Below are 24,650 nucleotides of genomic sequence, written 5' to 3' on the forward strand. Positions count from 1 at the left end.
CTTAGTAGGCTCACGGCAGTAAACACAAAACAGCAGTAAACGCAAAAAACATGCACGAGTCCAGGGGGTCAGTTAGAGGAGCATGACGACTGAAGCACTTTGTCTCAGAGCGCACATACAGCAACATCCAAACAAACACACACACACACACGCAAACAAACAAAAAAACACTCGTGCCACTATCGGGACTGCATTGTTTTCTGAGCTAACCTGTACCGCCACCATAAACCGTTGTACCATTATAGAGTCATACTGTAGATCTGTATACACTGAAGACTATACTGCCTATGAATGTACGTTGATCTGGAATATAATATGCTGTGTCATGAGAAACTGTTGTTGTCGTCACTCTTTTGGTTTGTGGAAGATGAATGAATGAACACTTTTAATAATTTGAGGGTAATGTGTGGTTCTGAAGTTAAACTGAAGTCAAGCTATTGATTAAAGGTGCTCTGTGTGACTGTTTCAGGTTACATACTGTGTCTACGTGTGCATTGTGATGGGACGCTGCACGATGTGGCTTAAAACGTACTTTCTATATCAAAACGTAAAGGTCAGACCTGAGATGCAACCCTGCTCACAGTAAGATAGTTGTTCAAGTATGTTTGAGTAATAAAAACATCTGCAATAATTACAATAAATACATATAAAAAGATAGATACTTAAATGCCAACTGTTAAACATTCCAGACAAAGTAATATTTGGTTGATGCTTGACCAGAAACGCTACGATGCACTTTGGAAGAATAGAGCAGCTGTGCAAAGTAACAAAGTACAAAATTAAAAGTATAGTTTAAAGTGAATATTACAGATAATGCGTTTTAACTTTACTTTGCTACATTTGGGAACAGGTATTTTTGACAAGGTACTTAAATATGGTCATATTTCTAGTTAGAAAATGTGATACTTTTACTTTAAAAAATCTAAAATCTCAATGATAATAAAAAATAATAAAGTGTTCATAGGCAATAAAAAGATAATAGTCAGATGTGTTATCTATCAAAGTAGGATTGCATAATGCAGTTGTGGAATATTCCCCGTTCAAACCAATAAAATAAAATAATATGTTTAGGGAAGCAAATAAAAATAAAAAGGCTGCAATAAAATTTCTTCTGACATACTTATTAAAAACACAAATGTAATATGTTTTAGGACAATCAACAATCATTACCATTCATTCTGCACCGCGACACACTAAAAGTTATGGGGACACTCGTTTCCCCAGTAACAGATAATTTACTCTACATGATATTCTAATAAAGTATGTGAGTGAGGCGTGTGCTGCATTGTACTGTCTGTGTGAGGTAAACGGCGCTACACCCTGAGGTCCTTCCCCAGACCCCTGACACCAATAAAGACAATTTATGCTCCGTATATCACCAAGGACTGCATGAACTGAGATAGTGCGCTGAGCTTCCCACGGCAACAGGACTGGCGCTCCATGGGCGTGTGTTTGGGTAGAAGAGCAGAGGAGGCTGAAGAGGAAAGTGAGGCAGGAACACTGGGCTAAAAGTGGGATTATGGCAAAATGCAGACCACATGGCACAGGCTTTATCTGTCCCTATCAATATCAAAGTGCCCTCCTGCTCCGGCGTGGTAATATCTTTGACTTACATCCACCCTCCTCTTCTCAGAGGATCTGTGTTTAATCAAGGCACCATGATGGCCTGGTGAAGTGAGTAAGGTGGGTCCAAAACGTGCCCTGCAGTAGGGCTGAGTGACAATATAGACTTAATCATTTAAAAAAAAGAACTGAACTACTACATGCTTTTGCTGACAGAGGATTGGCTGTAGAGCTCTCAATAAAAGACCCAGGTTTATCATTGACGATTAGACAAGACTGAAACTCAATCTTGATTCAAATCTGATTAATTCCATATCCCTGCTTGATAAAGGCGTGTTTCCACTGGTTCACTGTGGAGCGGATCAGCACGGTCTGAAAGTGTCTCCACTGTCAGAAATGAATTTTACCGGTCCGTTTAAACAAAGTAGACCCTCCGAGTTATTTACTTGCAAAACGTCTGGCTCGTCTGGCTATTGATATGCTATATATTTATTAACAGATTTACCTTTCTACTTTAACCATCTACGTTAGCATCAGCTAATTCCTGCTAATTGCAACACAACACTTGTGTTAAGTTAAAAATATGTCTATTTCAGTGCAGACCGCGCAGAGCTCTTTCTCTTTCGTTTTTTGGTGGTAATGTAACACTTTATGGATACCACCTGCCATAAAACACCAAAGAAGAAGATATTTTTGTGCAAAATGCATCTAACTCAAACTCATTGCATTACATATAATGACGGTACAATCAGGTGTAGAGGTGCAGAGAAGTGAACAAATGCAGAAAAGACTGACAATAAACTGGAGGTAGTTTCTTGTTTACTCGTCTCACTGCCCCACAAATTTGTAATTACTAAACATGTTAGACACTGAATTGCTCAGCTTCATTATCAGCTCCATGATAATAAAGTATAATTCAGGTATGGTTTTATTTATAGAAATAAAATGGATATGTTTGGGTGCTCAGGTAGCAGACCTCTGCCTCTGGACCCAAAGCCTGGCTCAGTGGATGGAAATGCGTTCTACCATTAAAAGAACCATGCCAAAGGGCTCCTGGGCAAACTGTTCTGGGGATCAGGGCCAGTCGAAACATGGCTGTGATCTGCTGATGTTGTGCACGTGGACTCAACCAATCAGATCAAGTGGTTCAGTGGTTGGCCTTGGGTCTAACAAAGTCAAAATTATTAAAAAAGTTACAAGAAATTGCAGACGTGTGTGAATAGCAAGCAACTCAACATAGCTGCTCTTAATGCATTCTGTCCAAAAGTGTTGTTTTTTATTATTGAATACTCTTATTTAAGAGTAAATTACACATATTCATTGCATGGAATTTGCTGAGTACATAAGCAAAGCACACAACACACTTCTAAGTCAAATACTGCCTCCATCTGGAGATGGGAGGTAATGCTTTTCATAAATTGTTTTGTAAACCTATTTTTCTGTCAGTTAACAATTCCATATGGCTCGTGTTATGAATACAACATAATTTGGTATTTTTTGTTGTGTGAGCTATACAGACACAAACGTCCTCTTTGTAGTATAAATTGTGGAAGTTAAATCACATGCAAAAGTTCTGCCTCGGATCAACAGGAATGACTTGTCCTCTCTTCATAAATCACCTGTCCTATAGGCCTATATCAGTTCAGGTGGGACCTCAGGTGATGGTGCATACCTGACATTGCTGAGTATATGGAGTTAACTTGTGCTGGTCAATGTGCAGATCTTAATGCTCTCAGTGAGAGTCAAAAGCCCTAGCCCTCCCAGGCCTCTTGCAAACTCCTAGATCTCTGCAGCATACTTCTCATATTAAAAGAAAACAAGTTACTCAAATGAGACAGATGGTTTGTGTTTGTGATGACAGTTGCAGTTCTCTGTCCTCCACCCCCCCTCACCTGTTTGGGCTTTTCATTGGAGTCTCTGATGCTCTGGCTCAGGCAGCAGCCATGTTGTGCAACACACACAGGACAGGAGCAGGCATCAGGACTCCTACAGCTCTAGAATAACAGCAGCTCAGGATAAGCCACACAGATATCATCATCCTCGTCATCCTCTGGGAAACAATATGCTCTCTGGACGTTAACGGGGCCTTTATTGTTTAACTGGCTTTGATGTCATCGCGACGATGGTTAATCGTCATCAAAAAGTTCAAAGTAGACCTGCCACCGTAACAAATTTGGATGTGCAGCATCAGAAAATATCTCAAAAAACTAATGAAACAGCAAACTAACGTGTGATATAATTTAAAACATGAGCTGCAATAAATAATAGAAAGAATGAAACATGTGGTACTTTATATAAGTCCTAGTTATTATTATCCAACATCAAGAGCTCAAATATAAATATTGTTAAAAAAGAAAAGGTAAAGCTCAAAAAGATGCTAAGAGATTGTTCATTTAGTGTCAATGTCATGCAAATTGTCTTCCTCATTTGGGGAAGTCCTTGTTTAGCAATTATAGATATTGTGAAGTCCAGGGGCATAACACCAGGTCTATGTGTCATTCCCTCTGTAATAATGCTGTTAATACACTGCCCGGCCAAACAAAAAGTTGCCAACTGGATTCGACAATAGCAAATAGGTACAAGGCTCATTTATCTTTCAGCTGACAACAAGTGATTTATCCCCAGATGATGCAATGAGTAACTTCTCATTTCTTAAACCACCATGTTGAAAGACACATCCTGTGGTTGTGGAAAAGAGGGTCAAATGCATCAAGCAGAGAAAATATCAAAGGAGATTGCAGAAACTACTCAAATTGGGTTAAACACTGTCTAATGCATTGTTAAAAACTGGATGAATAGTGGGGAACCATCGTCCTCCGGGAACAAATATGGTCGGAAAACAATCCTGAATGATCGTGATGATTGGCGGTGAAAGTAAAGAACATTTCAACGCTCACAATGAGAAGGGAACTTAAGGGATCGGGACTGAACAGCTGTGTAGCCATAAGAAAACCACTCATCAGTAAGGCTAACCGGAAAAAAGGGCTTCAGTTTGCTAGAGAGCATAAAGATTGGACTCTGGGGTTATGGAAGAAGGTCGTATGGTCTGATGAGTGCAGCTTTACCATGCTCCAGAGTGATGGGACGAGAGGCAGGTGAAGTGATGCACCCGTTATGCCTTGTGCCTACTCTACAAGCCCAAAGAACGTGCCCTGAATATACTGAATGACCAGGTTATTCCATCAATGTTTTTTTCCCCTCCCTAATGGCACGGCATATTCCAAGATGACAATGTCAGCATTAATCGGGCTCGAATTGTGGAAGACCATTTTCAGACATGGATTGGCCACCACACAGTCCTGAACCCCATTGAGAACCTTTGGGATGAGCTGGATAAGGCTTTGTGCAGTGGTCAGACTCTCCCATCCTCAAAACCAGATCTTGGTGAAAAATTAATACAACAATCTTGTGACATTGCAGAAGCTTATTGAAATTATGCCACAGCTAATGTGTGCTGTAATCAAAGCTAAACGAAATATTAAGAGTGTGTGACCTTTTTTTTGGTGGTGACTTTTCCTTTGGCCAAGCAGTGCTGAGGTGGAACTCGGTGAAAAGTTACAGAAAATACACTAAAATGCTGAATGAATAAATAAGGTTCAGAATCCAACGGGCTTTGCAACTCAACACTGTTAAATGTTATTACCGTATTTTCCGGACAATAAGTCGCACCTTTTTTCATAGTTTTGGCGGGGTGCGACTTATACTTATATTTATATTTATACTTATACTTATACTTATACTTATACTTATATACTTATACTCCGGAGTGACTTTTATGTGATATTATTTGTTCTTTTCACACTTGCAGCCGCATTTCATACTCCAGTGTGACTTTCCTTCTCTATTGTGCATTTTTTGGCTGGTGCGACTTATAGTCCGAAAAATACGGTAGTTACTTCATGTAATAAACATGCAGCACACATGTTTCTGATGGCTGTTGAATCTTGAGCTGGCAGATGAGAACGTTGGATTAGTGAGCAGGCAGAAGCACAGCACATCAGTGAAAGTGTGTGTTGATAGGGGCCTGTAATGCTTGGCTTTATTGTGGAGCTCTTGTAAGGTCTCCAACTGATATATCTGTCAACGGGAAGATTTGTGTTAATCTGATGGTGTGAAGAGAGTGGTCTCTTCACACCTGGACATTTGTGTGGGCAGTGTATGGCTGAGAGCACTCGCAACATGTATCTATTAAACATTGTCATCCTGCGCTGTCTAAATACCTGCAGTGGACAGCGCTGCCCCGGACGCTCCATGGGCTGTGAGATAAACATCTGTACAGGTGAAGATGCGAGTATTTCAGGGCCGGTTGGAGAATTGCCTGGACTCTTAGCAAAATGCTTTTTGGGGGGCCCCATTTGTATAGAAATCCAGTGTTGCGATTCAAAATGGCTTGATTGATACACAAACATTCCACTATCTCCTGTGTGTCAGGAGCAGAAGAACAAGAGTCAATAATGTCATATCTACAATTTTAAATATGTTCAAAAAAATACCCTTAGCCGTATGCACTTTGATGGGCTTTTAACCCACTTCGATGGTAAACATTGTACGAAAACGTAGCCTAACTTACCTGAAATTTAGTTTCGTTCAAGCATGTTCACAGTATTTTAGTCCATTTCCCTCATCAGAACTCAACATTCTTCCCTCTCAGTGTCACTTATGATTCAGGCCATAACATTTTATCTTTAAGAACCTCAATATCGTTGAGATTTTTATTCTGACATTCTGTCTAAGTGCATTCCATTACCAATAGGCCAGTTTATTCAGAAGAACACTTTGAGGTGAGCTAATGAAGGACATTACACATTTAAAATGCTTAACTGTCCAAGAGTTGAGAGGTCTACAACACCTCCTACTGGCTGAAGTTGGTAAGTCTCAAACCTTCGTTTCCTACTACAACTTATTATCCTTGATTGTGTTTAAACAACTCTGTCCATATGTATTTAAGTCACAAAATATTTTTGATAATTATTACAATAATTTTTCTGCAGTTTATTTTCAAACTATGGACTTATATATGCTGCAGATACTACAGACAAAACTAAAGTTTTAGTTTTTTGGTCAATTTGCTCTCTCAAAATAGGCCTTTAAATGGAAACAAGTAACTTGTCAAATCGGCCCTTATATCCACTTCCATCCATAGAATTACATAAGACACTGTGAATTCATAGACATTTTAATCCCATAGGGGCATAAAGATTACCACTTAAGTACAAACTTTACAATATTGTGCTTACGGGTTTGAATTTCCGTGCCAATTTTCAGCCATATCTAGTTTGTAAACAAAAAACAAATTAAAGCCGCGGTAGCGGCGATGATGGCTCTCGCCACCCGCGCGACCATGTGTTGTTGTTGTTGTTATTGTTGTTGTTTTATGGCGGCTGGTATCCAAGTGTTACATTACCGCCAGACTTTATTCTTTAGACTTCATTTTTTCAGAGTCCGACCGTCTTTATTCCAGGACTGACTCTTCTTCATCTTCCTCCTTCTTTGATGTTAAGCTTTAGGCTTTATTCTTTAGGCTTTGATATTTCTACTAATGTCGTCGCTTGGCAGCCGTGAGTCTACTGGACTGGACTGGACTGGACTGGACTGGACTGGACTGGACTGGACTGGAGACTGACTGGAGACTGACCCAGCGACCGAGTTTTGATCACGATTGCCCCGACACTGCATTCTCTTAGACTTTATTCTTTAAAGCAGCTCTGCTTGTGTACAAGTCTCTCCATGGCCTAGCACCAAAGTACATCTTGGATATGTTAGTGCCATATGAACCATCTCGGACTCTGAGGACCTCAGGGACCGGCCTCCTGCTGGTGCCAGAGTCAGGACTAAACATGGGGAATCTGCGTTTCAGTTTTATGCAGCAAAAATCTGGAACAGTCTTCCTGAAGATGTGAGACAGGCTTCTACTCTGACAATGTTCAAATCTAAGCTAAAAACAGTTTTGTTTAGCTGCGCATATGACTGAAAGGATTTTTTCTTTGCACTCTTCTCTTTTGTTTGTGATTTTATTAGTTTAGAAAATCAGTTGGATTGATAATTTTTAATTTAATTTTATTGTATTTCTGTAATTTCTTTGTGATTTGAATGCATTTTTCCTGCTGTGTGAAGCACTTTGAATTGCCTTGTGTATGAAATGTGCTCTACAAATAAACTTGCCTTGCCTTTAGACCCCCTCCTCCCTGTACCTCCGTCACCTAGCAACAGAGACCCGCCGCTAATGCTAATACCACGGCACGAGAGGAAATGGAGTCTTGAGAATATAACCCATGAGTTTCAAACAAATCAGATAACGTTGAGTTTTTTCACACAAAGGGTAGGGGGCGCTATAGAGTAAAGTATTAATTAGACCAAGTTACTGAATTTTCGATTTGGTTTTAAATTACTGTGGGTCCTTGTCTGCTGCTCCATCACCTCCACTTGTGCCCCTCGGATAACCGCCTCCTTCCATCTACACCGACTCTGATCTGAAGAAATTAAAACTAAGAAATGACTCCAAAAGTGTCTAGCAACAGGCCACAGCGCGGCTTCAGCCACATTCTGTAGGTTTATGTGAGTTCCACAGCCCATTAAGGAGAAACTGGACAATCCAAACAATGTTTTAAAGTTGGAACCTCACAATCTCCACTGATTTTTTGAAAACTGAATTTAGAGAATAAGTCAAAGAGCTACAATTTTACAGTATGTTGACCTAATTAGAGGGTCAATAAACTTGTGTAAAAGTGATGTTTGTTTACATACATGAGACACACAAAAACAAAACTAATTCAAACATTTAAAGAGACAACTGACAGAAAAGTACAACAAAACGTAGTAAAGGCAATTAAGGTATAAGTTTAATATTTTTTTAAAAGAATGCATATAAAGAACAAAGACTTTTGACAAAGCATTTGGTTTTCACCAAAAACAATTACATGTTATCATAATGATACTGCCTTGGGCTGGAGATCAACTAAACTCAAATCCACCGGTAAAGAAGACAAAAACCTACCAATCACATGTAATCTTTACCAAACAGTCTTTCTGCCATTGGAGGTTTTATTTGACTAAGCCAATCAGAAATGTTCATAGTAAACTGGCAGGTTTAAGAGTTCTGTTGAGATCCTACAACTAGAAGTAAAAGGAATCAAAGAAACCTTTAATATATATTTATATATTTATAAAATAAAAAAAAACAGCACAAAAAAAAAAAAAGATTTTGGTAAAAATACTTGGAGCCTACATCAACATTGTGTGCCATCTTACATTATAATTACATCTGTAAATCCTATCATGAGAACCGAGACCAAGGCAGCACTCTTCAATGTGTGGAAGGGGAAACAGGTCACTCTAAAACAGGGCACCACATTCTGAGCGGGCACAGAAATATGGTGGAGTAATTCAGTTCATATAAAAAGCATGAAACTACCAATGGTGGTCTGCTTGTGCAAACATGAGGTTTGTTCATAGATCCCACAATTGTACTCCTTCTGTCTGCTTTATGAGGCCAGAGCGTGACTCCTTGGTCCTGGCAAAGCATGACAAACACACCACTTGATCTGCTAACACTGTTTGAAGTTCCCTGCAGCTAAAAGGCCAATTGTGTGGTCACCGCCGCGTGGGCCCACCGTTAATCGTGCATTTAGAGAAAGCACACTCGACATACGGTCTGTGCTGTACCACCACTAAACGCAATAGGACTGTCTGCGTATGGCAATGTCTACCAGCTTGTGGGGACACATCCGCAGTCATCTCAACAGTCCTCTGTAAGCGTCAGAGTATCGGGAGGATGCGATAAAAAGAAAGTTGGCAAAACAAAATGTAAGCATGTGGGGACAGCTCATTACCAAAGGGAACGACGGCGTGGTGGCAGCAGGAAGACAGGAGTCTACATCTTTTACAATGGCTATAAGAAAACATCATAACTGGGTTCTTCCTGTTAATTGTTCCACACGCAATCTGGAATCAACGTTAAGCTTTCTATAGGCTTGGTTTATAGATCCCAAATGCGTCATTGCAACAGAGAAGCGATCTCTGTACCAAACTCATAACTACAAACGTATTATTGCAGAGAAATATCCAAAAGCTGGAAGGGTGTTTTTTCTCAGTGTTGTCAACGAGCCTTAGCAGAGCAAGAGAGGGCCGGGGTCAGTGGACGTGGATGGTGGTGTGTGTTTACATGTGTGTGTTTTGTGGTGTTGGGCTGTAAGAGGGAGGGGGAGGAGCCTCATAGCAGCACACACTTGCGTTTCTTCTTGGGCTCTGGGGGCTCCAGTGCAGCCAATATCGCCTCATCAAACACATTCTTTAGGCCTTTCTGTGGACACAAACATACAAACAAACAAGCTCAATACAGTGCGGGACAACTCAAAAAGGTAAAAGCACAAATTAAAAATAAAAGGGGAAGAAAAGCAGCTTTAACAGAGGGGGAACATAAGTCAGCGTCATCAGGAGTGCGTGGAGTGACAACAGAAAAGTAAACAGCCTGTGGGAGAATATAAACCACTGAAGTGCAGATCAACTCAAAGGGACAGAAATATTACAGCCAAACGAACAATGGTTTGAAGCCATGTCAGATGTGACCCTACACAACTGTAACCTTTCTGTTGCCTACTGTGTTTGTGTCCCAGGCGGCACAGCTTACCCTGAAGCCCGGTCATGTGAAATGACCACAACTTTTGAAACAATGCTGCACTGTGCTGAAAACAAGCAAGGCCCACCAGCAGTGCCAAGAGCCAGAGCTACTGTACTTACTGTGTCTGAGAAAACACTGCACCCGTAAACAGTTTAACACATCCTTTTATTCATTTCACATGGATCTGAAGTCAGCCAAAGTTTGAAGTGACAATATGTAGCCAGACATTAATGGCACATAAGTGTTAAACAAACCAAAATACCTCGCTGCTGACAAATCAGGAAAAACATTGGGAATGGAAAGAAGCTTTATTTTGAATGACTGTCAGAAGTTGTATCCAACGCTCTCTCTTAAGACGATTTGTAGTCAGAGCCATGCGCCACAATCGGTTTGGTCACAGACCTCGGTGCATAAAGTCTGAACAGAGCAGTCCCGTTTGATGGCCCATCAACAGAACCTGCGAAGTTTGAACAGCGGTGCATTCAAAGAGCGAGAAAGCGGTTTAAAAAACACAGCATTTGGTCCTTGTCTGGGTCTCTGGTGGCTCAAGGGCAGCCAGGATAGCTTCATCAAACACATTCTTCAGCCCTCGCTACAGCAACAGGAGAGGAAGACAACACACGCAGTTAGCACACCAGACAAAGTCAACGTGGGCATGACATGATAGTACTAAACAGAGCATGTTCTTGAATACTAAATGAAGAGGAGAGATCCTGAAAAGGAAACAGGAAATGACATTGGCAGCTCTGTGAGGAGGGGCTGGGTGGAGGAAGGAAGAAGCAGAGAAGCTGAACAACACCTCAGCTCCATTAGTGCCATTGTTCCCTTTTCCAGACTAGCATCGTGATGTAATTACTCTGTACTTCTACACATGTGATTATCAACGACACAGAAAGACATACAATCCCATCCAGAACAGCCCCGCTCAAACACACATTTGGACACTTTGTTGATCTGTCCAGAAGGAGTCCAGTAGTGAAGACAAGTTAATTCATGTTGAAGAGAGAAACTACTGGCTGGAGCAGGATGCAAATATCATTTTCGTCATTTTGAATTGTAGTAATACCAATATCAAAGATTATTTTAGAAGATTAGAAGACAAAGTAACGATGGACCTGGATTTCAGTACGGTTTAAAAGGACTAACTATTTAAAAAAAAAAAAAAAAACAGAACAAAATATTGACAGCAATTTTCAGAGCATTTTATGCATTAGTCCAACTCTTCAGCGCATTATTCTTAAACCGTGTCCTAGTGGTCTATTCTGGATAAGGAGGAGTTTAAAGACAGCATAGACTTGTGACTGCTATGACTAGAACCTGGGCACGAGTCAGCGTGCAGAGAGACTGTGGTATTCTTTACTGCTCATTGACTTAGCAACAGAAGGAGCGAAGCGACGTGTAATGCGTGTCGTACCTGTGTGAGGGCTGAGCACTCCACGTATTTCACAGCCTTCAGGTCTCTGGCGAGCTTTTCTGCCGTCTCTGGAGTGATGGGCTTCTGCTTGTTCTTAGCAAGCTTCTCTATAGTGGAGGGGTCGTCCCTCAAGTCGATCTGTGTCCCCACCAACAGGAAAGGCGTCTTTGGACAGTGGTGAGTGATCTCTGGAACCCACTGTTTGACAAGGACAAAGCACAGAATGTCATTACATTTAGGCATTAAACACATGATCCAACCACCATAAAGAAAACCGGTTACCAAACCACACATTACCTTTTCTTTTACGTTTTCAAAGGAGGAGGGAGAAACGACAGAAAAACAGACAAGAAAGACGTCTGTCTGGGGATAACTCAGGGGCCGTAGTCTGTCGTAGTCTTCCTGACCTGCATAAACGGATATATATATATATCATCTACAGCAGCAGAGGTACATCTTTTGCCAAAGAATTGAGCTGAAAGACATACCTGCTGTATCAAACAAGCCCAGAGTGTAGGGCTCTCCCCCGATCATTACAGTTACAGCATAGTTATCGAAGACCTACAGCACGACAGACAAGCGTAAGAGTCAGAAAGATCATGACGGACTCGGGTCGACACAAAGTGAAGCCTGGAGCGTTATGGAGGCGCGCGGATGTCGAGCGACTCACCGTAGGGACGTATTCAGAGGGGAACTTGTTTGTGGTGTAAGAGATGAGCAGGCAGGTTTTACCTACGGCACCATCGCCCACAACAACACACTTGATGGTCTGCATAGCTGCGGTCTTCACTACTCATTCAAGATCTGAGAGGAGAGAAAACGAGAGTTAATCACAAATCATTCCTATTTGATGAAAAATAAAAAATAAACGTTCATGTTTGGGTGGAAAAAAAGATTGATTATTTCTAATATTTGTATCGATTGTATATTAGAACTTTCTAAATACATTTGTATTAAATAAAAGCATTAGAGATATTGGTGATTGAAGGTTGTTTAGAATAGTAGTATTAGTATTGTTGATGGAAACGTATTCTTTGACATTTTGAATTGAATTTGAGTTAAGATAGAGTTGCCGCCTTTGCTATAAAATATATTTTCTTATGCGTTTTAGAGTCTGTCGAGTCCAGATAATCAACTTAAAAATACTTTTTATAGATGAATTTACACAATAAGTGCCATCTCTTTCCCAACCTCACACTCCAACAGCCTCGTCCAACACAGCCAGAAAATATAAAAACAAGAATCAAAAGAGGACTAAACTTTCTTTTTTACCTTGAAGTACATAATCTTTCTGGAAAAAGAAAATCTACAACATTGTAATAACATGGTACTTGACACTAACAACAGCCCATTAATTAATAGTTTTGCACCTCAGGCAACCAACGCACGCACAGAATCAAGATCTGGACAGTCTACAAAATGAAACATGAATCATGTTAAAATACTGCTGCTCTCCAAAACCATTAGAGAACTGAGACCTCTGGAAAAACAACAATTACATCCACATACCTCTCCAACTATGTGCAAAAAAAGGCCAGTCCCACAACTCAAAAACAAAACATTCTGCAGCAGTAGCAGTGAAGGCCCCTGGCTCTGTGCAGCATTCACCCACAGCCAGGACACCGCTGCAGTGACGGTGCCAGACTTTAATCCACGCATTTGTGTTTGTAGGGCAGGCCACAGCTTAAGAGTGGTCCGGGGGGGAGAAGGAAAAAAAAAAGCTGATACCGTGTCGGATGCATCACGTCGTCAATGTCAGTGATCTACACTACAGTACAAATGTGTGTCTTTCTCACTGGGGGTGCAAAAGAAAGCAATGCACCCCCAGGACCAGGGACACAACTCCACAAACCATCGTGTCATTTAATGCTCGCGATGAGATGTAAACACGAGTAACAGGTTCACCACAACGGTTCAAACGTGTGATAATAAACCTGTAGTGTGTGTAAATGATGGCAGCTCGAGTACAGGACGCGAGGGGGCTGCTCCTGTGGCGATGGGGGATTTTGTTCCGACTGTTTTTCCGGTTCGGCCTCATCTTGGCCTAATTTCCTGCCGGCTGTAAAAACCCCGATATAATTCGCAATTTTAAAAAGGGCCCATCGTAGAATCCCTCACGCTCATGCTGTTATTACAGTGGAAAGATATCATGCGTGTTTGATTAATTAATACCAGTTTGAATCGTTTTGTTTTTTTTCTTTCGCTCACGGTTAAAACTGCACCTTTGTGACGAACAGAAAAAATTATACGTTCTTCCAAATCTGATGACACGCACATAAAAGCAGAGTTGAATACAGTATGAATGTAACTTAATGCTAATCAAACGTTACCAGTGTATGCTTCAGATTAATTTGCAAACATGAGCTAATGTCCTATACCGATAGCATACAAGCTAACAGTTTAGCTCCTCAGAGGATGCGGTCATTAGAGATTCAAGCGCATTCTCCCGATCACAACATTAACCGCAACAAACAGTTCCATTTAATCCCTAAATGATGTCTAAAATTGATATGAACACGTAATAGTCACATACAAATTTGAAAATCCTCACCGAATCCTGTGTTTTGTGTCTTTACGCCGGGCGTTGGCAGCTCCGCGCTAGGGGCTTCCCAGTCAGCAGAACAGGGACACGTAGCGTCGAGTGGATAACGACGTAATCACGTCATCCATATGGCCAATGTATTTAAAGAATAAAGTCTGAAGAATAAAGTCTGTCTGACGTGGAAGAAGGCCAGCTGGAATAAAGTCTGGCGGTGATGAAGCATTTCGGATACACAAAGCTATATTGATATATTAGAATTAGAGTTATTAGAAATGAAATGTGTTGTAAAGGATCTACAAAAAAAAAAAAACAGTATCGCATTGATATTGACCAATGTAAGAATTGAAGAAAAAAAAAAAAAAAAGTCCTCGCTTCATTTTTTTCCTTCAAAAACAGATGGATTTCAATTCTATAAAACTCCCAGTGGTATATCTGTTAGTTTTGTAAATAGTATGTATTAGCAGCATGCATGTAGTGATTGTGGCAGTCTGACCTACATTCAAGAATTGCAACGACATGATACTACCACTAGATGACAGTATGTGAAAAGAACAGAGCAAATTATCTCGATACAGCCCATATCTATGATATAGTGAAAGACAAGGATGTTCCTACGAAATCAAATTTATTTCCAAAAAGTGACAATGTGGAATTTAACAAATGTCACACTTCACATACAAATCACATTCAAAATAAAAATGCTGGCATCACTCCAGGTTAGGTGGTGACACTCTGGAGCAAAGTAATGTTGTCTCCTTTCAACATGATCCTCCCTGTTGATAAGAGAAAAACAAACATGATGACGCACAACTTTTATTACAGATTATAGAGGAATGTACACACACACACACACACACACACACACACACACACACACACACACACACACACACACACACACACACACACACACACACACACACACACACACACACACACACACACACACACACACACACACACACACACACACACACACACACACACACACACACACACACACACACACACACACACACACACACACACACACACACACACACACACACACACACACACACACACACACACACACACACACACACACACACACACACACACACACACACACACACACACACACACACACACACACACACACACACACACACACACACACACACACACACACACACACACACGGTTTTCAAATGGACTTAGAAAACTTGAATATTCAAAATTATTAGAACTTACCCAGTGGCTTTCTGTTTTTAGTTTTCATGTGGATTTCTTCAGCATCATCAAGGACCAGGTTCATGTACTCGTCAAAGCCCTAGAAAAGAAAATCTCACTTTTTTTAAAAACAAATCAGTCTGTCAATTGAAAGACAGGTAAAAATGACCAAAAATGTATTTAAGACCCACATATCCTATGATCCTGTACAAGTTAAGTGGGGCATGGGGATGGGACAATTAAATTGTCTCACTAAATGAGTCGCTAATTCGATATGATTTTGTTGGGGGGGGGGAAATAAACTTGTATGTTATTTTTTTTTAAATACAGTAAATCCCAATAGTCTATAGCCCCAAATGTTTAATCTTTGGGGGGAAACAATCATACGTCTCATTTGGGCACGTGTGTTTACATTTATACTTTGCCTTATATTAGTTTATTTGACTAAGTTTGTGCTGGTTCTGACCCCAGCAGCAGCCCCTCCTCCTCCTCCTGACAGACACAGCTCGACTCTCCATTTTACTACTAAACCAATTATTTTATTAAGTTATTAGTCACAACCCAGTGACAATGCCAGGATTCATTTGTCTTAAAATGTTTACCTTTTACAAAATGGCCTGGGTTTAATTTTAGGGTTAATAAATCCTCTCTGGAGTTTATGAAACCTGCAGGACTCTGGCGGTCAGTGTGTGAAGAGAATAAGCACAAGTTCAGCCAGATTAATCCTATCATTGTAATCTCTGTATGTGCATGTGCCATACGGAAAAAATAAATAAAACATTGTAATAAAACTTGATTGAAAACTGAAGATTGAACAAGGTTTGCATTGAGACGCAACAATCAGCCAGTATTGCATCCACCGATGCAGATACCAGTCCACTGATATTGCACCGCAGTAATGAAAGCGTCAACACTATTGTCCCTTTACAGAAACAGCCCTGGATAAATACTTTTTGCTGCTATTCTGACAACACGTTAACCGTTAGGCTATTATTTATCTATTATTAAGACAAAAAGACCCACAAATGACAGTTTTATAGACAATACAGCTTACCAAATAAATGTAAAAAATAAACTAATTCACTGCAGGGGACTGAGGAGGCAGAGCAATAGCAAGGCTAATTTTACTCTACCAGTAATTAGATTTACATAGGACCACATTTAAACATTGTGCCACATAACATGATAGCACTTTACATTTTCTCATGTTTTGCCAAGTGAAAGGTATGGTTTGAACTGGTTTTATAGACTGTAGATTTGATCCTGATTATATTATAGTTTTACAGCAATATTACTATTTAATATGATTGACACGCGAGCCCTGTAATGTAACAAGTAACTTTATTCTTTGACATACAATTCATGTCAGCCTTCTGGATGCATTACGTCTAAAATCTAATCTAAAAATGTAAATAATATGTAATCCAGTGCAACGTGTGTAGGCCACAGACGCATGACTAGAATTAATGGATAAATAGGGGTGAACTTACAATAATGCAGCCCTCTATCCGCATGTTTACTTGTTCATAAAGCCAGACCTGGATCCGCGAGCGCTGCAACAAACAAAAACACTAGAACTCGACTGCAAAAGCCAAAACATCGTGGTAAAACACATTCAACAAGTACTTACATTTTGCAGGTACCGGAAAATAAGGTTCTGACAAATACAGTCATGGAAATTAAATACACGACAGCGGAAGCTCGTACGCAAAGAAACCAGTTATTGTGAGTTAATACGTGTTACACATCGAAAACAGTCTTCATAAATAAACACTTTACACACAAACAATGACTGAATGAACGCGTTTAGCATCGCCAATAGCCTAGCTGCTAACAGTGGTTTTCATTCGTTTAGCGTTTGCAGATCTCTGAAAGGATACAATGGGCTGCACCATAACCTTTTGCACCTTCTGCCCTTGTCCTCGGTACGCCATCCTAAAAATAAAGACCAATGGTTAGTACAAATGTCAAAAAATTGCACGTTTAATCCGTGAACGAACCTCTCACGTTGTTTGCTTCAATGGCGCGGAGCCTTGGACTATGAAGACTTCCGGTGTAAAGATATTCGATAAAGGACAGCGCCACCTCTAGGCCGGAGGTATCTATGCACTTTACAAAGACACTTGGATACCAACTGCCATAAAACACCAAAGAAGAAGAAGACAAGTCTATAATTTGCTTGTTATGTGTTCTAGATATTCAAATGATTAGCTTTTAACATGCTTGGGGGGAAATAGATTGAATTTGCACACAATTTTGACTTTTTTGTCAATATAGGCCAATGGTGAAAGCTCAACCGTGGCTGCAATTAAGCCTATTGATAGCCAAAGACGAACAAATAAATTTGTACAGCGGTTTAGACATTTGAGAAGGTTGTAATAGGCCTACCACCTTAAATCAAGGAAGATAGCTATAGCCTACAATCCTATCTTTCTAGCCTTTCCCAACTGGTGACCAATGACCATAGGCCTATATTTTTACAAATAATCCAAAGGCCTATGTCTGATTGCCAATCGTATTACTTTTGAGCACAGAACAATCCTACAAGCCTGAAGATTCATCAGTGTATGGTTGCCAATTTAAGGTTCAACAAGTGGCTAGTGAATGTTTGCAGTTCTCAAACTCTAGATGGAGCTGTGTCTTTTCACTTTCATTTAACACATTTTAAACAAACGGCGCCAAACATGCACAGGTTTGTGGATGTAAGCCCACAATATCTAAACCCCCTAACCTAATGGATAAGGTTACACAATATATTTAAGCTATATTTAATATTTATATATTTAAGCTTCTGTAATTATTTACATAGGCCTTTAGACAGGTTTGAGTCCAGATATAATGACAATTGGCCTTTACCATAGTTGGCCAAGGCATTCCCTCTGATATTAATAGTCAGTCTTATATAAAACAGCATTGGCTATTTGTCTGTTGTGCACAATATATCTGTAACATGATGAGCTGAGTCAGGGAGGCCAGCCTTGAGTGTGCAGTTAACAATAGTATTAATAACTCATAACAGAGACTTGTCCTGCTGTTTGTCCAGAAAGTGTGAGGGAAATTAGCAGCCGAGGACAGACAGGAGTCCACAAGTGGAGGACAGGAGACACACAAGGATCCTCCGTGGCATAGGCACTGGTGTCCTGTTACCATGGAACCCTTGGGCACATGTCAGAAGGCCGTCACGCTGCCAGTGAGCCAGGCATCGTTGTCGGGTGCCACATGGTTTTATAGCTGCTATGACTGCAAGAATGGACTGACGCTCAATGCCACACTGCAAACTCACATTCTCCAGGAGGAGCGAGAGAGAGGCTCACAGGCACAGGCTTTAGAAGACCAACTGCAGTCTCACCACTTTACCTGTAACTCACAGGAGCAAATATAAAGGACCGCTATAACACATATGGGCATAGGGGATTCTGTTCTTCACTTTCTGTTCAAATGCAGGAGGGTCTGGCATAGAGTGCATCGACTGGCCAGGCAATAAGGAAGGCAATCGATAAGTTACATTCATGTTCTTTTGATAATGTCATCATTTCACATTGAGGGCCAGCGACATAAGGGAGATTTACTGCTTTTGAAAGAATAACCCAAATTTATATGATCCACAAAAATGTTGAACTTACAATTTGTTAGGGCTCAACACACTTGCCATATTAATCTTAAGCATTAAAGCCCCAGTATGTGGCTTTTTAGCAAAATAATTATGTTTTATTTTTAATCTGCAATCTGGCAACAGCAAATTGCACCATCAAATCTTGACCTGTTCTCCAGCTCAAAGTTAAAATACAAACACTCAGGCAAGGTGTGTGAAGTGTCTTACATAAAGACACAACCACACCTCCATTATCAGTGGTCTCAGTATGACCAGCCTCGCTTACAGCTTTCAAGATTAGACGAGACTGCGCATTCTCAAGGTCCCTGTATTAAAACTTTGCATTTGACCACATTGTCAATGCCATATGAGAGGTCAGCCACTCATATCAAATAAATACACTACAGTCGATATATTATTGCTATCAAAGTACTTAGTTGCGTGAAAATTGTAAAGACAGCCACACACCCAAACAGGAAGTTGTCTGACTGCTCCTTGTGATGGACTATTCCCTCTTTTCTCATTTCCACATGTCGTTCTTCTGCTATTTCTGCCACTGGCCTGGTATCTGTGTGGCCTGCCCCTGACATCACTTCCTCTTCCTGTCGGTGGCGATTGTTCAGAGGGGAAGGGAAAGCAGACGGATGGAGGGGGGTCTCTTGTTCTTCCAGACTGACTCACCTGGCTGACCTCCACCTGACTGACATGACCCGCTAGAACCAGACAGGGCCCTGCATGGCTTTGCTTCCTGCCTCTCACTGACAGGATATGCATGGACAAATATGGCAGTTTTTATTTCTAAAGTTCCCCAGGCACAATTAGAGTATTACACAACCAAACAAATGCCCACATTGGGATGTATAGTGATCAAGTTATAACACTGGTGTTATGTTTAAATTGAGTAATAAAATACTGCAGTGGATTTGTTTGATATGAATAGCTGTATTCTGAATACCACCAAGTAAAATATATGTAGGTTAAGATAGTTTGTGTATCATTGTGTTTAATACATCTTAAGTGAAATATAATAATCAGTTGTTTTTTTGGGACCACTTTTAGGTTGATTGCCATGAAATGCCTTGGTTCTCAGCATCTCTCATTTCTCGTCTCTCATTTGATAACAAATGACACATTTTTGTAATATAGGAGTAATTATTTAATTTGTGCTGTATATGTGTGGCATGGACATCAACTCCAGATCGTGGTTGATAGTCTGTGAGCATCATACGTTATGACAGCAGTCTGTGGTGCTGCAGTGTGATGGTATCACCCATTGAACCAACAGACTGTAACAAACACTACTGACAAGTTTATCTCTTCTATTGAGTGTATAGACAAAGCCTGTTTGTGTAAAGGGCGGAGTGATCTGTGATGCTATTCAATTACTTCAACCTGCGCTCTACCCATGCACTCCAATTATAGAAACATGTGTAATCATGTTTGAACGGTGCAATTCCATTATTGACAGTTTTCCGTTGTGCTGTAAACTGAGATGACGGCTTGTGGTTGTCTCTGGACCTTCAATAATTCTATCCAAGGAAATAATTTTGCTTTGAATAAATAATTATTCTGAACAAATTAATTGGAGCAAATAGTTGTATTTGTGTCAGTAATATTCAGGGTGCACTCATGTACTATCAGAACAGTACCAAGAGCAGGACTGACAGATGGAGGTCGGAGCTGCTGAAGGTGCACATTGTCAGCCACGTCTCTGTGGCTTGAAGTGCCACAAGAGTGTGACTGAAAAGTGCATGAAAGACTATAAGTGTGTACTATTAGCAGTGTGTGTGGTGTAAACCTTCTTAAAACAAATAAGCGAGGAAAGTTGAATGTTCAGGACCACAGTGTCTATTATCAGAGGGGTTCTGTTTTTTATTGTGATTATGAGAAATTGGGACTGTAGGGGCAATAGTTTCTGAGGGGATTCGCAGGTGGGTTGGAGCAGCCATGCCAGCCTCACCCAGAGGGCCAAAACACTTTCCAAATTGTTCACACTTTCTCTATTAAACAATTGATTCTATGGCTATGGCCTCAGACTTACTCACAGCGCTCTTATCTTGTTTTAACAGCACAGTCAAGATGCACAATGCACTTATTTTCCCTCCAATTAACACAGTGAATAATACGCAGGTCCGATAAGAGCTTTTTGTTTCAAATGGTGTTTATGAAAACAAGGAAATGTGGGGGCATTTCTCATTGTGATCCTGTTTGGCTGTAATGCCAGGGACCTGCTGGCCAAAGCTGGCGCACACATGAAACGGGTCAGTGCCATACACAGGGCCAGAGGCGGGCATTAGGCACAGTTACTCAACTATGTAACTATGTTACTCAAAAATGTGCCATCTTGTTTCAGTCTTCATCGGAAAGTAATTTATAGATTGTCATGCCATACCATTTCAAAAATGATATACAGTATATTTACCTTATTATTTTTGCCCTTCCCAAGTCTAAATAAATGTAAGTTTGTTTTTTGAAGGGCATGAAGTCCCTGCACACTTGGAAACAGACAACTTTGGGAAGGATAAAATCAAGATAAGATAAGATCAGATAAGATAAGATAAGATCCGATAATCCTTTAATATCCACACAAGGGGAAATTTTGTTGTTACAACGCAGTAGAAACAGGAGGAAAGGACAGATTATAGGAAGTTTAAAGAAAAAAATAAATAAATTAAAAAACACACTCTTAATAGAACCCTTGGGAACTCTTGGGAAATAAAATAAAATTGATAAATAAAAAAATAGAATAAAAAGATAAAGATAAAAATAAGATAATAATAATAAAATAATGATGATAGAATAAAATAAAATAAAGTAAAAATAGCTAGCACAAGACTAGGTAATACTATTAGCAGGTAAGTAAACAGAATAAAAACAAAATAGAACACTCTTATTTACAGGTATTGCACAGGTATATAATATATTTTATATTTGATGTAATAATAAAAAATGAGTAGATTAAACATTTGTTAGAGCAGTAGTTTGTGGAAAAACTGCTGCACACAACTAATGAAGCATTTAATGAGACACAAAGAAAGGTCCATGTGATTTCAGTTTACATTGCCCTTGTGTTGTGTTAATAGTCCAGATTCTCTGGACTCTTATGGTCTTAGTGTTTGATTTATTACTAGTGCAAAGGAATTTACCAGAGGTGATAATTAGCATTGTTCAGTGCACTGCTCTTACTCGTGACATGTGGCTTTACTCGTTCATGCAGCGCTCTTTTTTCTCCTCACTGTGAGGACCACAGACAATACTGCATTGTCTTTTCTGCTGCCGTCTGTCAACTCTGTGACTCCTGAGTCCTGAGGAGAATATGTGTGAATTTCTGCACCAGCCTTTAAATGTACTGAGGAGTAGAATTACATTTTAAAGTTAATATAAAATGCATTTCTAAAGTCTTTGTGAAACTGTTCATTATAACGATAAGGTTCATTACTTTCAGAGCAGTTTCCCTTTCAACTCTTAAATGTGTAAAGAGTAACACTGGTCATCTCATGATTATGTCATAGTACCTCACTAAAAACTATCCTGGTTCACTTTCTTTAATAAGAGCAAGAAGTAACCTGCCTGTTAATTTATTTTCCTCTGTACTGAAAGTAACAAGTGCACTGGTGCCAGGGAGAAGAAAGCTATGAGTCAGGATGAAGGAACTTTCACCTTCACCTGACGAGTGTCTGACAAAAAAAACATTTTAACAGAATATGTGCTGTTTCAGGGAGTAGAGCCACATAAAGCAGAAATACTATTATATGACAACGAATTAAACTCACTAAACAGCAAAACAACAGCAAGAACATGAGCAAAACATATGCTGAGAAAGACCTTTGATTAAAAATGACAACGTATGGACTATATTCAGGGACATGATGAAATCTAGTGAAGCCTTTTCTAATATAGAAAAGACTGAACACGTGTTTTGAAATTGAGGGAAAATACAGCTCACAAAATCCTGAAATTCACAAGAAGGTAACCAAGAGTTACATTGTCATTAAAGAATATTTTTCTTATGTAAAAGTTTCAGGGACAAAACAATTCAGTATAGACCAAGACTACCTGAAGTGAAGTGCATTTATCAACAACCATTACCACAGTTTGACCTTTGACCTTCAGGTACCGGTAGTCTATTACAAGGAAACATAGAGTGTATTGAAGTCAAATCAAAATTCTAAAATTGTAATACTGTTTCGTGCAGCATTTCAAATTGAGAAAAAGTTTAAAGTTGGCTTGAAACTATGAGTCTTGTGAAACATTTGCATTTAGCATTCACATCTGCAATTACTGCACTTTTCTTTCATATCACTGACACATTCAATTTGTATGCCATAGTCTGGAGATTTAACAAAATTTTGAAATTTCGAAATATGTAAATAAAATGACCTACCTAATCACCAAAAAAAAATATGTCAAGCTGTTTCTGGTCTTAACTCTATTTTGACAAATTATCGATTTTTCTTTTTCAGGGCAGTTTAGAGATCATTCCACTCTGTAAAGTTGAATAAGATCAGTTCTATTCAACACAGGAACACGCACAAGGAAATGTGTGATACGCACCTATAGGTTTTGCATGTAAAAAGCATCAAAAGAACAAACTGTCAACTGAACCGCTTTACTGTGCTGAAAGGCACTGGTTCTCAACATTTCAGAGGGTCTCCAGATGATATGGGGGAAACGTTGATCAAATTGTCTTTAGAAAGATTTGGCACCCTTCAAATGTAGATTATTATTTGTTGACCAACCAAAATCATTTATCTAGGTTGATATCCTCATACTATAATCAAACATGAGGGTACATTATCACTTGGGGGTCATCTACTTTTTATGTTTGGGGGTCACGAATGCCAACACTTGTTATTTTGAGGTTGTGACAGAAATAGCTTGAGAACCACTGCTTCAAGGCATTGCGATCACTGCCTCGCCTTAGTATGTATTGTTTCGGATGGTAAAAGTATGTGACTACCGGTACTTTTGATTGTATTGCTATCAGCCATGCAATTTAAACACTCTGCTGTATACATTTCAAAGCAGGCATGTCCAAACTACGGCCTGTGAGCCAAATGCGGCCCTCAGACCAATTTCTGTTGGCCCTCTGGCTTCCTGCTAAGTTGGTCCAATCATCAAAAAGTAGTAATTTTACCGTAAAATTAGAAAAATTCAAGCATTTTGATGTTATACCAACCTAATATTAACGTTCCAAGTATTATTAAAGGTGTGGAGGCTCATCGAAACAATGTCAAATGCAAAATTATGAAGCATTCACTTTCAAATTTGACATTGTCGTGTTGTTTGTGGCCCTCTGCTTCATATACGTTTCAAAATGCGGCCCTCTGTGAACAAAGTTTGGACACCGCTGTTTTAAAGCATGTGAATTTAATTAAACAAATGCATACACAATTGCGCATTTGTGTGCTTGCATAATCCAACCTCAGATGAGCTCGTCTGCAGATGTTCAAAGCCATCACATGCGACAGAGCAACAGGTTTGTCCCGTACAAGCCGCTGCTCATGACTGCTGCTCATGACTGCTGCTCACCTTCACTTGGCCGGCCTTGGCACTCGCAAGATTTATGAGCCCTGATACCGTCTAGATATGTGTGTCGTTAGGCAATACGTTGTCTTTATCTTCTGGACAGACGCATGCTGCTGCAATGTCAACAATGGCTGTTTCAGCACACACTATGATTGACCAGGGCAGCTCTGTGGTCTTGGTG

The 24,650-nt window shown here is 39.9% G+C and overlaps 2 protein-coding genes across 5 annotated transcripts; both read right to left on the reverse strand.

Moving 5' to 3' along the window:
- Window positions 1–8,380: 8,380 nt before the first annotated feature.
- Window positions 8,381–14,256, reverse strand: cdc42 (cell division cycle 42). 3 transcript variants are annotated; one of them, XM_072451656.1, is made up of 6 exons: window positions 14,146–14,256; window positions 12,265–12,398; window positions 12,083–12,155; window positions 11,892–12,001; window positions 11,595–11,792; window positions 8,381–9,862 (listed from the first exon to the last, which is right to left on the reverse strand). In XM_072451656.1, the coding sequence occupies exons 2-6, from the start codon at window positions 12,367–12,369 to the stop codon at window positions 9,773–9,775; spliced, it is 576 nt and encodes a 191-aa protein (XP_072307757.1). In that variant the 5' UTR covers window positions 12,370–12,398; window positions 14,146–14,256; the 3' UTR covers window positions 8,381–9,772. The 3 variants fall into 3 exon arrangements, with proteins under 3 accessions (XP_072307757.1, XP_072307758.1, XP_072307759.1); XM_072451657.1 differs by having other exon boundaries at window positions 12,265–12,378; window positions 14,128–14,225; XM_072451658.1 differs by lacking the exon at window positions 8,381–9,862 and adding an exon at window positions 10,332–10,772.
- A 488-nt stretch (window positions 14,257–14,744) lies between these two features.
- On the reverse strand, window positions 14,745–17,395 carry snrpe (small nuclear ribonucleoprotein polypeptide E). Of its 2 annotated transcripts, none has more exons than XM_072452809.1 (6): window positions 17,356–17,395; window positions 17,229–17,283; window positions 16,979–17,005; window positions 16,839–16,901; window positions 15,370–15,448; window positions 14,745–14,909 (listed from the first exon to the last, which is right to left on the reverse strand). In XM_072452809.1, exons 2-6 carry the CDS (start codon window positions 17,280–17,282, stop codon window positions 14,854–14,856), a joined length of 279 nt encoding a protein of 92 aa, XP_072308910.1. In that variant the 5' UTR covers window position 17,283; window positions 17,356–17,395; the 3' UTR covers window positions 14,745–14,853. The 2 variants fall into 2 exon arrangements, with proteins under 2 accessions (XP_072308910.1, XP_072308911.1); XM_072452810.1 differs by having other exon boundaries at window positions 17,349–17,367.
- Window positions 17,396–24,650: the final 7,255 nt, after the last annotated feature.

This window comes from Eucyclogobius newberryi, unplaced genomic scaffold (genome assembly GCF_026437365.1).
Source record: "Eucyclogobius newberryi isolate DKJ021-1_F unplaced genomic scaffold, fEucNew1.0.hap1 SCAF_19, whole genome shotgun sequence".
NCBI classification, from domain to species: domain Eukaryota; kingdom Metazoa; phylum Chordata; class Actinopteri; order Gobiiformes; family Gobiidae; genus Eucyclogobius; species Eucyclogobius newberryi.

What these genes read in the sequence shown, in the direction of transcription:
- cdc42 (XM_072451656.1), bottom strand. Translation starts at nt 12,369, where the DNA reads ATGCAGACCATCAAGTGTGTTGTTGTGGGCGATGGTGCCGTAGGTAAA. An exon ending in CCTCTGAATACGTCCCTACG is followed by an intron (nt 12,156 to 12,264) that starts GTGAGTCGCTCG and finishes GTCGTGCTGTAG; the next exon opens with GTCTTCGATAACTATGCTGT. An exon ending in GGGCTTGTTTGATACAGCAG is followed by an intron (nt 12,002 to 12,082) that starts GTATGTCTTTCA and finishes CCGTTTATGCAG; the next exon opens with GTCAGGAAGACTACGACAGA.
- snrpe (XM_072452809.1), bottom strand. Translation starts at nt 17,282, where the DNA reads ATGGCGTACCGAGGACAAGGGCAGAAGGTGCAAAAGGTTATGGTGCAG. An exon ending in AGGTTATGGTGCAGCCCATT is followed by an intron (nt 17,006 to 17,228) that starts GTATCCTTTCAG and finishes TGTATTTGTCAG; the next exon opens with AACCTTATTTTCCGGTACCT. An exon ending in TAAAAACAGAAAGCCACTGG is followed by an intron (nt 14,910 to 15,369) that starts GTAAGTTCTAAT and finishes TCTTATCAACAG; the next exon opens with GGAGGATCATGTTGAAAGGA.